This window comes from Ochotona curzoniae, unplaced genomic scaffold (genome assembly GCF_017591425.1).
Source record: "Ochotona curzoniae isolate NIBS_2020 unplaced genomic scaffold, NIBS_Ocur_1.0 contig_4516, whole genome shotgun sequence".
NCBI lineage: Eukaryota > Metazoa > Chordata > Mammalia > Lagomorpha > Ochotonidae > Ochotona > Ochotona curzoniae.
The window spans coordinates 1,387,637-1,402,577 of NW_024466313.1; the positions used below are offsets into that span (position 1 = coordinate 1,387,637).

Genomic DNA, 14,941 nt, shown 5'->3' on the forward strand with positions numbered 1-14,941 from the left:
ACGTGATATGCAAATGGACCCATGTGATACACAAGTAGTCACGTGGCCTTGTTGCAATCAAGCTTTGTTTAGGAAAGCAGCAGCAGTTTTAGGGACCGGCGGTGTCAGGGCCACTCCGGCCAGCCCTCGGCTGTGCTGGAGGCCAATCCCTGTGGTCGTCTCCAGCCTGTGGACAGGAGCTGTCCTTTCTCGGCTCCTCCCAGCACCATCCAAGGAGTTCAAAGTACCAGGATCCTCTGGCTCCTGCCGCCCACGGGGAGCGGGACCCGGCCACAGCCGTTGGCAAGCGACAAGAGAAGGAGATGTTGAAATAAAGACACATGACCTTTTCTCTTTTATTTCCGCTTAGACAAAATGCAAAGAGTGTCTCGTTAAATTAAAAAATAAACCAAAGAGAGAATGAAATCGGTCCCCCCCCCGCGCCCCTTCACTGTCAGCACTCATCCTAATTAACAACAGAAGTTCAACCCGAGGAGCCAGTTTCTAACGGGAAAGAAAGGTGTGCGAACGTGACTGAAGCTGCCTGCCCCTGCCCCCAAACCAAGGTTCCTTTGAAATCCACACATAGACTGATGCCCCCCTCTTCCGTTTTCTTGCTTGACTCTTGTGTGGTCGGACTCTCTAGCCAGAAGGTTTAATTAGGTCCCCCATGCACTTTGTAGAAAATCAGTAAAAATACAGTAGCCTGTGAAGGTCATAAAACTGGACTTCTTTCCCAAAAAACCAGATGCCCAGACGGGTGGAACTCACACTCAGACAGAAAAAAAAAGCACGACAGTCCTTGCACTGTCTGTGGTCTCAGTATTTTTTTTTTCCTCTCTCTCTCTCTCTCTTTTTTTTTTTTAATATATTTTGGCAATTTTCTTTCATTATAAATATTGGAATTCCGTAAAAAAAAGGTAGCTTTGATTGAATGGTTTAAATCGTATTTACAACGGCGCCGCAGTCATGCTGTCTGCTATACCAGGGTGTACGACTTGGCGTATGGGTTGTTTCCTTTCAAGTGGCCCCGAGAGTCGAGCAGCGATTCCTGGGAGCTGCTCATTTTAGCTGCCTGTCCCAGCTCAGCCCCTTCCCGCTGAGGTAATGTGGCCACGGCCCCCTGCTGCCACGACTGTCCCTCTCTCGTGGAGGACGTGGCGGAGGAGGCCTCCATCGGGATGGGCTCGAGGACCGTGGGGCGCTTCAGGGTCCGACTTTTCTGAGGTTCCAAGCATGCTTGTCCTAAACTCAGGTCCCTGCTGGTGCCCGGACCACTTCGGTTTAACAAGAAGTCCATTCTAAGGTATGGAGGCAGATGGATAAGGTCACCTGTGAAGAAAGCACAGAGCATGCGTTAGCTTCTTCACTCACTCAAGCATGCACGCAGAGCATGGCGACAGGAATGCCACTGCTTGCAGGCACATCTTTCCAGAGGTGGCATCAGCATGGGCCACAAAGGCAGGCGGGACCCTCTGTGCACTCTTTGCACTACTGGGCATGAGGTGCTGGCTTCTCCACGGCACATCGCCTCTTGTTTTTTGACATGCATCCACCTGAAAAATGCAGGGAATAAAAACCTTCAAAAGACTGAAAACCAAAGAAACATATACAGCAAAGACAACCATGTCCACTGGGGGCAACCTGTGGCAGATTAGACCACATGTGGCACTGCACGTGCTGGGAGAGCCACAAGCTTGAGAACATGGAGCGAGGGGCAGTAAGAAGGAACAACCAAGAGCTGGTTCTCGTCTTGGTGATTCAGCAAGCTGTGTGACCTCAGCCTGTAAGCCGCGTGGTCTGGGCCAGCCATGCAGTTACAGCCTTTGAGAATGGGCTCAGGCGAAGACAACACAGCAGATGTCCTCTTGCAGGTGTCGCCAGCTGCTCGGCCTGTGCATCTCTGGCCTGTCTGGGCACAGGTCTGTAAGGCTGGCCGATAGCAGAGCATCAGTCTTTCTGCTTCCTTCTCACTCGGTTTCCCAGCGTGCCAGGTCTCCTCCTTCATCAATAGCGATTGCTGCCGGGGCTGTTTGTGGGTCAACACCTGCACCACTGCCCACCCGACTGCTGAGCCAGTGACCAGCCTCCTGGCCTTCTCCTGACCACTGCTGCCATGCGGGCAGGGGTTTCTCCAGCTCAGGGAATTCCCATTTGCCTGCCTGCAGTCCCAATTCTTCCCACCCCATTACCCTCCCACAGTGCATGAACACAGTGCATGCATCACACAAATCCAGCTGGGTGACCCTGCCTTGGAATCGCTGAGGGTCTCATACTATTGATGCTTCTTCTGTAACTCAGGGCTCCCCTCTCTGTTACTGCAGAATACAAGTAGATAAGGGTATATGTGCAGCAAGTTGGATGTGTGCAGGAGGTCGAGGGCTGAGCAACTCCTGTACCACATGGCATGCCAGCTCAGAAGTCCTGCGTGCAGCAGGAGCTGGGGATGAGCAGTCTTGGAGCCTCCTACATAACACCAGGTGGGAGGGCAGAACCTGCAGGTGAGAGATGTGATGGTGTGAGCTGAGGGGCAGCTATGGGATGAGAGAGTTTTATGAGGGTGGCTCAAGGAAGATGTCTTCAGGATTGATACCAGATTGGGCTACTGAAAGTGAAGGAAGATTCAAGAATGTTCCTTCCAGGTTTTAAGCTCAGGAAACAGCGCACAATGGAACCATGAACTGTGAGTGCATATTTTGGTGGCAAAAGATAATGGGTTTGGAGGAATCAAGATGGCGGAATAGGGTAAGGACACATTTAAATCGATGGAGAAACATTTAATCAGGATGAAGCAGAGAGGACATATTCCAGGAAATCGGAGAGGACAGAACAACAGCAGAGGGGTACCTGGAGACTGACAGACACAGAAAAGCAGTGAAAACAACGGTGTGGTGTTGCAGTGACTGATACTCCAACGGCATTCAGCGAATGGCGATCTGTACTCCACCAGTAACCAGGTGGGAAGGGATTTTCTCTGGGAGCTTGGGAGGTGAACCCACACAAAGAACCCCCTGCTGATCTATTAGATTTGACCAGGAGCAGAGACAGAGCTGCAGATCCCAGATGGGCAGTATGAGAACAGGGTGGATTTCACATCCCAGTCAGCTTCCTAGAGCCGAATTGGGCACCATTTTGCATAAAGAAGCAAAGGCAAGAAAAAGGACTGAGTATCCGCTGAGCTGGGAGTGAATTCATTTCTGACTCAGTGAATTGCAGCAATGTGGTATTCTACAGGTTCCACCCAAGACAGGTCTGGGTATCCCTCAGACCTGACGGCCAGCAGATCAAGAACTCTAGTAGTGGCACATCAGGCACCATTTTGTACAGTGTGGTAAAAGTTTTAGGACTGCAGGGGACAACAATGAACTGTGTATGTGCTGAGCTCATGAGAACTCACTGAGTTCCGTGGATTGCACTGGTCCCACAGGAAAATAATACTGACTGTGGCATTGTACGGGTCAAAACAGGTCCATGTGGTACCCAGACCTGACGGCCAACAGGTTCCAGCAAGATCACCGCCACCAACAACTTGGCTATATAGGACACCTGGTGTCTCCCTAATCCTGGGACCTGCTCCAGCCAGAAGTGGGAGAAAGGTTGCAGAGACAGCAGTGCAACCTCAGCATGATATCACAGGAGGTGGAGAGTGGTGAGCCAGGAGTTGGGGCTACGGAGTTATTTGTGGAAATCAAACATAAGAAGCCAGACCTGAAACTTGCTGGAGGGAGTGGCACAATTGGCTGCAAGCAAAGAGCTGTGTACCAATTGCAATTAGTAAAATTGAACTGTAGACCTGTGGGTGACACAGCTTAGAAACCTGCCCCAGGCAGAAGACTCTGCTAACCAGAAGTACAATGACCAAGAGCAAAAGAAGAGACAGGAATATTACTGAGACAATAAATATTACTGAAAACTCCCCTGCAAAGGAGCAAAACCCTTTGCCAACTTCAGAGTTCACTGAGGAAGACTTCCAGAAAATAGAGGATACAGAATTCAAAACACTTGTTATAAAGCTTCTGACTAACAATGAGAAGCACATACAAGAGTTCAAAGAATTTAAGGAATATATAACACAAGAAATAGCAATAAAGGAAATCAAGGCTGATATATCAGAAATTAAGAACACAGTAGAGCAAATTAAAAGTACAGTGGAGAGTCTCCAAAATAGAATGAAGCAAGCAGAGGAAAGAATCTCAGAATTGGAAGATATTTCCTGTCATCAGGGGGAAGCAAACAAAAAGCTGGAAGCAGAGCTGGATCAGGCCAAAAAAGTGTGCAAGAATTGAAAGACACTATCAAGAGACCAATATAAGAGTTATGAGTGTCCCAGAAGATGCAGAAAGAGAAACTGATTTTACAAATATATTTAATGAAATAATAAAGGAAAATTTCCCTAATCTGGAGAAAGAATTGGGAAACAACATCCAGGAGGGGCACAGAACTCCCAGCAGGCTTGATCAAAAGCGATCTTCACCACAACACATGATTATCAAGCTCTCTTCAATTGAACATAAGGAAAAGATCCTTAAATGTGCATGTGAAAAAAACAATTGACATATAAAGGAATGCCAATTAAACTCACAGGAGATCTCTCACAGGAAACTCTACAGGCCAGAAGAGAATGGAGAGACATATTCCAGATTCTAAAAGAAAAAAAACTGTCGGCCTAGGATAACGTACCCAGAAAAGCTTTCTTTTGTCTTTGAAAATGAAATAAAATTCTTCCACGGTAAAGAAAAGTTGAAAGAATTTGCCTCTTCCAAACCTGCCCTACAAAGGATACTTCAAGATATTCTCTTGACAGAGAAGAGGAATAGCACCCAACAAAACCAAAGGCAAATGTGAAAAACATCCTAGTAAAATGACAACAGAAGACTAAATCAATGAATAGTCCAAATAGACCAAATTATCACCCATACATATTAACGCTGAATGTAAATGGCTTGAACTCAATTAAATGTCAAGATTAGTAGACTGGATTAAAAAACAAAACCCATCTATTTTTTGTTTGAAGAAACACATTTCACCAACAAAAATCAGCAGAAACTATATCTCATAGATTTTGATGTTTCTGGTTTTGTTAGTTTCATCTCTTCAAAACAGTTTTTTCTGATTAAATTATTCATTGACTCATAGATCATACAGTAACATCATTTTCTTCAAGAAGGTTCTTGATTTTCTTTTTCATTTCTTCAGCGACACATTAGTCATTCAGTAGCATGTTATTTAACTTCATGATGTTGTTAATTTTTTTTCTTCCTGTTGGTGATTTTGTTTTGTGGTTTTTCATTTAAGGGGATGTATAGTAGCTGTGTAATGGAGACTGTCATATCTAATAACATGTTATTTGACTTCATGGCATTGTAAATTTCTCTTTTTGTTTCTGTTGTTGATTTTGTATTATAACTTTTCATTTAAGGTGATGTACAGTAGCTGTAAAATGGAGACTAACATATTCAGATGTGAGGATACAATGCAGTACGCATCTCTACTTGCAGACAAAGATGGACTTACAATGAAACTGTTTACTACATCTTGACAATAGGATGCTGGACTCTCTGCCATTGTCCATGCCCGCAATGATGGACATATGACTGTGTATGAAGAACTATACTATAGTAATGATATAGAGGAACTAGGTGTGTGGGGGGAATTGAGGAGGGGGTAAGGGAAATCCCAGGAGCTTATGGAACTGTATCAAGAAACGATAATAAATACTAAATAAAAAAGCTTAAAAAAGATAATGGGTTTGTTTAATGAGATTGGTGATATCCAAGAGCTGAAATCCAGTGCGCCTTTCCCCTTCTTAGCACGTCTCTAGCACAGCTGGAATCTAAAATAACAGAACATTCCTGTTTCTTTTACTTCAAAACATTTCTCATTTTCCTTTGTTTCCTGTAAGCTCAGGACAGTCCATCAAGCTGCTCTCATCCCCTCCCTGTGGGCCCTCAGGCTTGGGTGACACTGGGTGGAGGATGGCAAATTTGCTGGGATCAAGCAAGAGCTGCCACGAGTGGGCTGTGTTGGCAATCGGATGTGGGAGGTGAGGGCTGAGGCAGCGATTTCAAGCCCAGGACCTGGGGCCTGTCTTTGAGTTTTGCAGTGAAAGAGAATCACCGGGTAAGTTGGAGAGAGACACTGAATGGTGTGGGAGGACCAGAAATAAATAAAACCAAGACAGGTGCTGAAAGCTGCATCTTATATGACAGAAAAGAACACCAGAATGTGTTCAAACGCTGCTCCTTAAGAAATTTCCCCTCTGTAAGAGAGATGGTGATATTACTCTTGGGGTTTTTTTGGTATCTGAATAACTTCTATGTCCTTGTATTACCTTGTCAGGCCACTTGGTATTTATGATTCTAGAACCCACTTAGCGTTTTCCCATTGACATTTTCTGGATGTCTTTATCCTATTAGGCGATGATGAGTAATTATATGATCTCATTAACAATTGCAGCAGGGAGCGTGCTCAGATGACCTCAGCCATACAAAGGCACTCTAATTCAATGTTGATTTCACATGGTGACTTGGATCAAAGGGAAATCCTGATAATTAATGCCTTGACCGTGACTTGGCCGTGACATCCGTGTAGAAAGCGATGACATCAGCTGGAGAACACCACATCGAATAAAACAAATCGGACACAGAGACAAACACCACACGTTTTCCCTTACACAGTGCAGCTGAAATTTTAAAAAATCAAAAGAAAAACAAATGCCTTTATATATCAGATTTGCTGCAAATAGTATTTTGTCAAACTTTATCATCGATAGGAATTATCCACTGTATACTAATCCTGCTATATAAATGGTGTACTACTCTATATGGAAATATGACTAAATTTATACTACTATATTTTACACGCTACCACACGTGTTACATGCTATAGCCTTAATGATTCCATAACTATTTTAACATTTATCTGATATAAGTCAAATATCCTTTTTTTGGTTGTGTGCTATAGCCATTGCCTAATCCCATCTGGACTATGAAGAGTTATTGTACATGGTTTTATTCACCTCGTGAAGTCACTCAGCCCTTGACTACATCATTAAACATATGCTCCCTCAAGAAAATAAATAAAGCATTAATTTGAAAATAATTTCTAGAAAGAAGTGGCATAATTTGACATTCTTACAACAGAGATTTGTTTCGTTTGGTGCATCCTCAGTTTCGTTTAGGACAAATGGTGGCGATGGTTCAAATATTACAGACTAATATCTAAAATTATAAACTACTATGAAATACTTAATATTACAGACTAATATCCAATTTTATGATATAAGAATAATATATCACATGCATCTACTTTGTTCCTAAAAGATGAAAAGATTAAAATTTTAGACTGAAACATTTCTCAAACATCATGAGAATGATTTAACCTCGTTTTTTTATTCAGTGAACATGCGAATTTTCCCTTTTGGGACTTAGTCATGAAAGCATGATTTTGTGAATTATAAGGCTACTTTGGCTAATTTTACAATGTGTGCATTTTTGTATATCTATTTTCCTGAAAGGGAATGTTTGTCTTTACTCTTAAAAAGTTAAATAAAAAAATCATTGAAATGTTCTTTTTTATTTACACAGCTAATATAATCTTCAATCATGTTGTCCAAATATTTGAGACAATGTGGAATCCATTTAACTGCACAGATATTTTAAAATGTAGGTCATGGATGCCTCATGCTGTTTGTAAGACCCAACTCAGCCCTACACACCTGGCACAGCACACCAGCAGCACATCAGCACATCGTAATGGATCTGGGGATAGGTCTGCCTCGGCAACTCCCTTCTGATTGCACAGGGCTTGTTAACCCCTTGCAAGGCAGTAGAGTCTCAGTCCTGGCTGCATTACAGCATGCTCAGGCCTTAGACTGGATGGACACATGTTTGAGATCAAAAGGCAAAGCCTGTGGCATCTGTATCCTGCTTTGCTCCCTTAGCTTCTAGCTTGCTCCCAGTTAGCTAACGCCACTGAGCTCCTTCCCAAGCTCAGACGAGTGCAAGCGTGAGTTATAGAAACTAAGAGAGCCCCCACCAGGGTCTTTGGGAGTTGAGACCCATTTACTAAGCTTTAGGTTTCAGGAGTCTCTAGGCTTGCTCCTAAGGGCCCAGCCCCTTGGTCACAGAAGTGCCAGAAGGGAGAACAAAGGTGGTTGACACCCCTTAGGAAAAGACGTGCTTGGCAAGGCTGAGCTTGGTTCTGAGATAGAATGGAATGCAGAGTGGATGAAGCTGAAATGGGGCAGGTCAAGGAAATGGAGACAAAGCAGATGTACTAAGAGAAAAAGAAGGAGAATAGAGAGAGTGAGAGAGAGAGAGAATCAGCAAACTCTGTGAGTGCTGTCAAAATCAACATGGGGTCACCTGTGTCAGTCCTAACAAGCAACAATAAAGCCGCAAGACTGAGACAGTCCTTCCGCATGGCTGCCTGGTAGTGACTTACACAGACACTGCAGAACCACAGCCTTCCACCAAGGACAGCACACCCTGGTCTGCCTCCAGGGGCATCTGCCCAGCCACTCCTTCCTGGGATATTTCAAAGGACTTGCAACATTTATGACCATTCTGATTTGTGTCAGTTTCCAACCACTGAACTTGCTCAGCCCTGCTCCTGTCCACCCCAGCACACGCTGCTGCATGCACGCTCTTCTTTCCTGCCTATAAAACGCCCGCAGCAGGTTTGGATTCTAACTCAGCCCCTGCCTCTAACTTCACAAATCTCTGCTGTTCCTCCCAAACTGTCTTGATTTTTCTTTGAACCTCATATACAATGTATTGGTTTGTAACCTGTGCACGCGTGGACACACACACAGAGTCACACACACACCCTGAAATAAGCAGAGGAAAGAAACATGAAGCCACCAGTCCCTAGAGCAGCGAGTGTTGGCGAGGACAAGTCCTGTGTGGAGAACAGGAGGTGGAGAGTAACTGAATGCCAACTGGGCCCTAGGAGGGTGGCAGAGGACTCCAGAAAGGGGTCAGGATATTACTGATCACACCTCTCTCTGAAAGCTTCCAGACATGCTGTGCCCTCCCCGTAAATCACCAGCTGCAACCCACAGCCCTGCCAGAGGTAAGCCAGGCGGCTGCTTTGCCACCCTTCTCAAGGGAGCACAATCCAGCCATTAGTGCATGTCTCTGCCTTATTTGACATAATGCTGCATTTCTCATCCCTCGCCCCGGGGACCTTCAAGGCCCCTCATGACTCTGGAAGTTCAGATTACCTGAATCAGAGCTGATCTCACCCCAGCTTTAACAACCTTTGCATGCTGCTGTCATTGGCACCTCCTCACCCACCAGTCCTGAAATGGTACTGAACCTGCCTGCTGCCTGACATCTGTCAGCAGATGGGTGCTCAATGCTGAAGCCTCCACAGATGGTGAAAACAAGCCAGGCTGTCTGCCTGATGGTGTGAACATTGCTGGATTCGGCCTGAGTGGAGCTGAAAAGCAGAGAGCACACCTCCTTAACTGAGTCTGATGAGCACCTGAAGTTTCAATGAACTTCAGCTCAGGAAGAAGGATGGCTCGATCGATATTGTAATAGAACCAGAAGGAATCGATTTAGAAAATCTGTAGCTGATGTTAATTCCATTAACAAACCCACAGACAGTGGTTCTTGCCCTCTTGGTGGACAGAAACCATCATTCTCAACCTAGGGTGATTTTGCTCCTTGGCTGTAGTGGGGATGCGGCAGTGCCTGGAGACACTCTTTGTTGCATGCTAGCGACATTGATTGGTCACTGGCCTTGATTGGTCAGACGTTAAGGCTGCTGTTCAACACCCTTTGAGGCCAGAATGGCCCACACAGCAGAGAATTATATTGCCTCTATTATTGCTGGTGCTGTTGATACGAAAGTCTAGTTTAGTTGATTCTAAGTTCCAAGTGGCTCTTTCTTCTCAGAAAATGGTGAGTTCAACCAGAATAAGGACTTGCAGTCCTTAGCCTCAGAATAGCAGTTCTTGGGAGTTTTAACCTGAGTCTTTCACAGAGGAGCACAGGAGATAGGTCCAAGGGAACTCTGCTCCAAAGGCAAACATCCCAGGGTCTTTGTCCAACTGCTCCAGGTGAGAAGGAGATGAACCAGATGTGAAGAACACTAGACAGAGAGTTGGGGGTTGTGTGTGGAAACCTAGGTCTGTCTCCAGGTAGTCTGGGAGCCTACATGAAGCAGCCCCAAGCCACAGGAAGGGACCCAAGCCTACATGTGGGGGGCCCAAGCCCACAGGAAGGGGACCCAAGCCCAATGGGGGACCCAACCCACACGAAAGGCCCCAAGTCCACACGAGGGGCCCCAATCCTACATGAGAGTCTAGCCTGTACTCTGAGTCATGCGGCCCGTGATGCTGGTTAGGTGCATTTGTATTGGGAATTTTGGGATAAGTATGGGACACATGCACGTATTTCTGGGGGCTACAAATTGCTCGGCTCTGGAGTAGCCTTCTTCTCTTGCCATACAGATGTGATGAGTTGGGGACCATAAACTCAGGCACGTACTTTCCCAATGCCACATGAAATGATGGTGAGTGACCATCTCTGAAGACATGATTATCCTCTAGGAACACACGAAAAGCACCATGATCCATTTCTAACCAGGTTTGATATTCACACTCAGATAGAGGCACATGCTGATGCAAACCTAAGCAGCAAAGGATGTCTGCCTTGAGCTTCAGTAAGATCCTCAGAGATATGACTTCAACCGTAACCCAGCTCCAGAGAGCCCATCACCAAGGGAGCACGGAGCCTGCCTACACTCCAGGCAGCATGGATCTCACACTTTCTGGCTTTAATATTGATGCTGCACCACAGTAATGAAAACCTGTAAATGAATCTTCCTTCCCGAACAGCAACCAGGAAAAGTCCTAAATAAATAATGTGAGATTGATATCAGAGGTCTGTGTACAAGGCCGTATTACCATTCCTGGCTTGTACGGTGAAGGCTTCATGCATTTTTCAGAACTCATCAATACTGTGGCCGTCTTACTTGCTGACGAATTTTTGAAAACTACCCCAAGGTACAAAGTCGGGTTTTGAGTTGGTTGCAGCTAATGGTTCTACTGAAATAAAGCAGCTGTTATAGCAAGACAAAAATCTCCTCGCTATTCATGCTAGTCTAAAGCTCATTTGCAAAAGATTTTTGGAGCACAGAGCAGGGAGGATCCATGAGGTTCCAAAAGGGACCCAGCACCTCGGATACCACATGCAGAAACCACCTCCACTCCCCAACTAGATCTGGGCTGGGGACTGGTACTTGCTCTGCATAAAGACCTAGCTCAAGTACACACCATCCCTGCACATCTTGCCTTGTTGCAGCAGAGAAACTGCGTTAGAAGGGAATGAGATCCAGACACACTGCACAGAGAGGTAGGAGGTCAGAGACGGGGCTGGAGAGTAGGGTCAGGCTCACCAACGAGTAGGGCTGGTCCTTCGGAGTGCATGAGAATGGTGTGTGTGAGGGGGAGGTACATGCCAGGGGTGGCTCTCTTTTCCCTTACCTCTACTTTAAAAATTATCTGAAAGGCAGAGTTAGAGAGAGAGTACTTCCACTTGCTCATTCATTCTCCAGATGGCACGAGAGCCAGTGCTAGGTTAGGCTGAGGCCAGGAGCCTGGAACCTCAGTGGGGTCTCCCAAGTGGAGGGGGCAGGGTCCCGAGCAAGTGGATATCATCCACTGCTTCACCAGGCACAGTGGCAGGGAACTGGTGGGGCAGCCAGGACTTGAACTGGTAATCATAGGGAAATGCTGACTCTACAGGTGGTGGCTTAGCTCACTATGCCACAACATGTTGAAATAATGGCCTGCGTCTCCCTGCTCTGGGATGTAGGATGCATTACGATGGGACAGTAGCACAAACCTAATACAGGGTAACATCAGAAGATGTGTCCCCCATGAAGGACTAGCCCCTCGTCCTTCACATTGCACTGGACAGTCACAGCATTTCACATTTCCAGAGGCTGGGTGTGAGTGTGTGTGTGTGTGTAGGAATACCTATCTCCCACAGCTGAATTTTGTCTCCTTCCTTGGACATTCTTGAGATTTGCTTGTGTCAGGTTTTCGGACCCTTTTTCAATAATTTTTAATATCGCACATCTTTCTGGTCAACAGAGGAGACTGTGAGAAATGTTTATTTACGGTTTCTGCACTTTGCTCTTAAGATCATGCCCAGTATCTTTTCATACAGAAAATATCCAATCAACATTTGTTTAATACAGACTGGACAAATGAGCATCATATGTGTATCTGTTTTTCCCCGGGCCTGTCTGCAGTGTAGGGGTCTCTGCTCATGGTGGTGAGCCACTCTACTTGCAGCTTGCAAATCATGGAGCCTGGGAGCCTCCTTCTAGCGGCGTGGCAGGACACTGGTGCCTTCTTGCCTGTCTTGAAAGCACCAGTCCGCCAGGGCTCGCCAACAAACCGACTATGGAAAGCAGTGAGATGTAGATGGGCTTGGAAGTCAAAGGAAAGGACCAGCACACAGCTCTGGACACAGTGACTGTGTAACGAGCCTGCTCACTGGGGAGGCTGGAAGTCTGGGCTACAGGAGGTACCTCCTGAAACCAGAGGTTGGAAGTAGCAGCGAAGGACCCTGCAGACATAGATGCTGAGCTATTATTGTAAGCAAGGAGCTTTGAAACCCTCAAAATGAGTCCTGATATGAAAACGCATATCAGGATGATCAGATTTTTCAGATAACTGCATCCAAAGATTTGAATGTACAGAGCAGGTGGCAACTGCCATAACAGAGGCTTCTTGGGGGCTCCAACTTCTCCTCTAACTTGAAGTGGAAACATCTGAAGTCTGGATGTGCCTGGCTGTTACCAGGGAACTCCGAATCTGCATTGGTGATGCCAAGCTCATTCCAACCCCAGGCTTTTATTGTCCCCCAGCAGGGACCTCCACCCTTTAGCATCTTTCACGGGATTTCTCCATCCCATTATGTACCTCTCACTGCTTGCTAGAAGCTTCGCATCACCCAAAGCACTAGAATTATCTCGTCTTCTCTGATTTATAGCTCTCCCTGGCTCTGGCCAGCAGCTGAAACTGTGCTAGTGGATCAGGTAGAGATGTCTGTTCACCTTCAGGAAATGCGGAGTTCTTAAAGCTGAGCCTTGCCTGGCACCAAACTCCCTAGCTCCCCGACCAGGCCCACTTGTTTAGTGGTCATGAATAAATGTCAGTCAAAGCAAGCCTGAGAATGAGAAGGGTGGAGGCCAGAGCAACTCAGTGTGCTCAAACATGTGTGTGCAGTGACATGTGTGCCCAGGAGCAGCTGCATACTTAGGCATCCACAAAATTTGGACTGGAAAACCAGTTCTTAGAATAACATTCATCATAGAAATCTCAAGGTGGAGCTTTTGTGATGGGCAAAGAAGAGCAGAGCATGGAGGAGGAGAAGGAAACCCACAGCTGCTTGGAGCACTGAAGGGTGAAGCCCCGGCACTGTGGCAGCAGCAGGAGTCTGAGCCAGGCCACCTGCTGCAGCAGAGCTCAAGGCCCCAGTTGTCATGCTGGGAGCATGAGGTTGGGAATGGAGGATTACTTGGCAGTGAAGACTTTCCTAATCTAGGGCCAGTGCGGTGACCTTCACCTGCCAGCACTGGGATCCATATGGGTGCTGCTTCCTGTCATGGCTGCTTGATTCCTGACCCGCTCCTTGCACATGCACGTGGGAAAGCAGTGGAGGATGGGCCAAGCACCTGGGCTTCTGCACCCATGTAGGTGACCCAGAAGAAGCTCCTAGCTCCTGGCTTTGGATTGGTTCAGCTCTGGCTAATGCAGCAACTTGGAGACTAAGCCAGTGGATAGAAGATCTCTCTCTGTCTCTCTGATAAAAATAAATAACTTTTAAATGGTTTTCATAATTTGTGATTTCATGGTCACACTGTGAGCCATGCAGATTAAAAAGAGAGAGCTGAGAACGAGCAGGCTGGCATGTGTCATTGCCACGCAAGTCTTTATAGAGGTTGACTCTCCCGACTCTTCCAGGTGAGGACTCGGGGCCACGGGCACCGCCTCCTACTGTCTACACCCACTAAACACAGATGGCAGGAAGTGACACAGGAGATGACTGGCTCCTAAAAGTAAAATCCAACACATCCTTCCAATAGCTGGTTCCACGATGACTCAATATACTGGCAACTGGCAATGGCCATTTCCAGCTGGGAAACCTCACACGCATTCCTGAAAGGAGGCACGGAGGCACACACCTTAAAGCTGGAGCCTGCTGCATGTAGGCACTGTGATCTAACGCGACTGCCCCTACTGTTAGTGGGCCAGGCCGGATCAGGCTGTGCGTTTGAAGGGTTCAACTGATTGAAGTAGCTACATGCAGGGGCATCTCTTGATTGTCTAGGGTAAACATCATGAATAAAGCAGCAGCAGTAATTCAAGAATGCTAGCATCTGGTTCAGAGAGCTACCTGAAACCAAGCAAGGGAGTGTAAGCCAAGACCTAGAAGAAGAGAGAAACCCAGGGAACTCTGTAGCTCATGGGAACAGGCTTGTTTGAAACACCGAAACAGTCCTCTCTTAAGGAAGAAAACAAAACCAACGATTTTAGCCTTTTGTTTAAAATGTACCAGCCCTAAGATCGCACCAATTTCAACAATAGGATATTATTGAAGACTTCAAGCTGGATTCTCAGCCCACCTTGTGCGTAGAGACTTGTGTTTCAGAAGGCAGCACCACTTCTCAAGGGAAGATTCCAGTTTGCTTTGCTCAGGACCAGAAAGGTTGAGCTGCTGCCTGGGACTCCGGCATCCCGCATGAGTACTTGTTCCAGTCCCGGACACTCTACCTCCCACCCAACTCCCTGTTCATGCGTTTGAGAAAACAACAAAGATGGTCTGAGTACTCATGTGGGAGTCCTGGCTGGATTTCCTGGCTTTGGGCTGACCCACGGTAGGCTGTTGCAGCCACGTGGGAATTGAGCCAATAGACAGAGAACTCTCTCCATCTC

General features: G+C 46.4%; 1 protein-coding gene across 1 annotated transcript in view; it reads right to left on the reverse strand.

Moving 5' to 3' along the window:
* Positions 1-308: 308 nt before the first annotated feature.
* The window catches only part of DSCAM (DS cell adhesion molecule), a 600,899-nt gene continuing 586,266 nt past the window's right edge, over positions 309-14,941 (reverse strand). Inside the window, exon 33 of the mRNA XM_040986640.1 lies at positions 309-1,311. Within this exon, the coding sequence (XP_040842574.1) occupies positions 959-1,311 (353 nt within the window). The 3' untranslated portion in view covers positions 309-958. The remainder of the gene's footprint in view (positions 1,312-14,941) is intronic.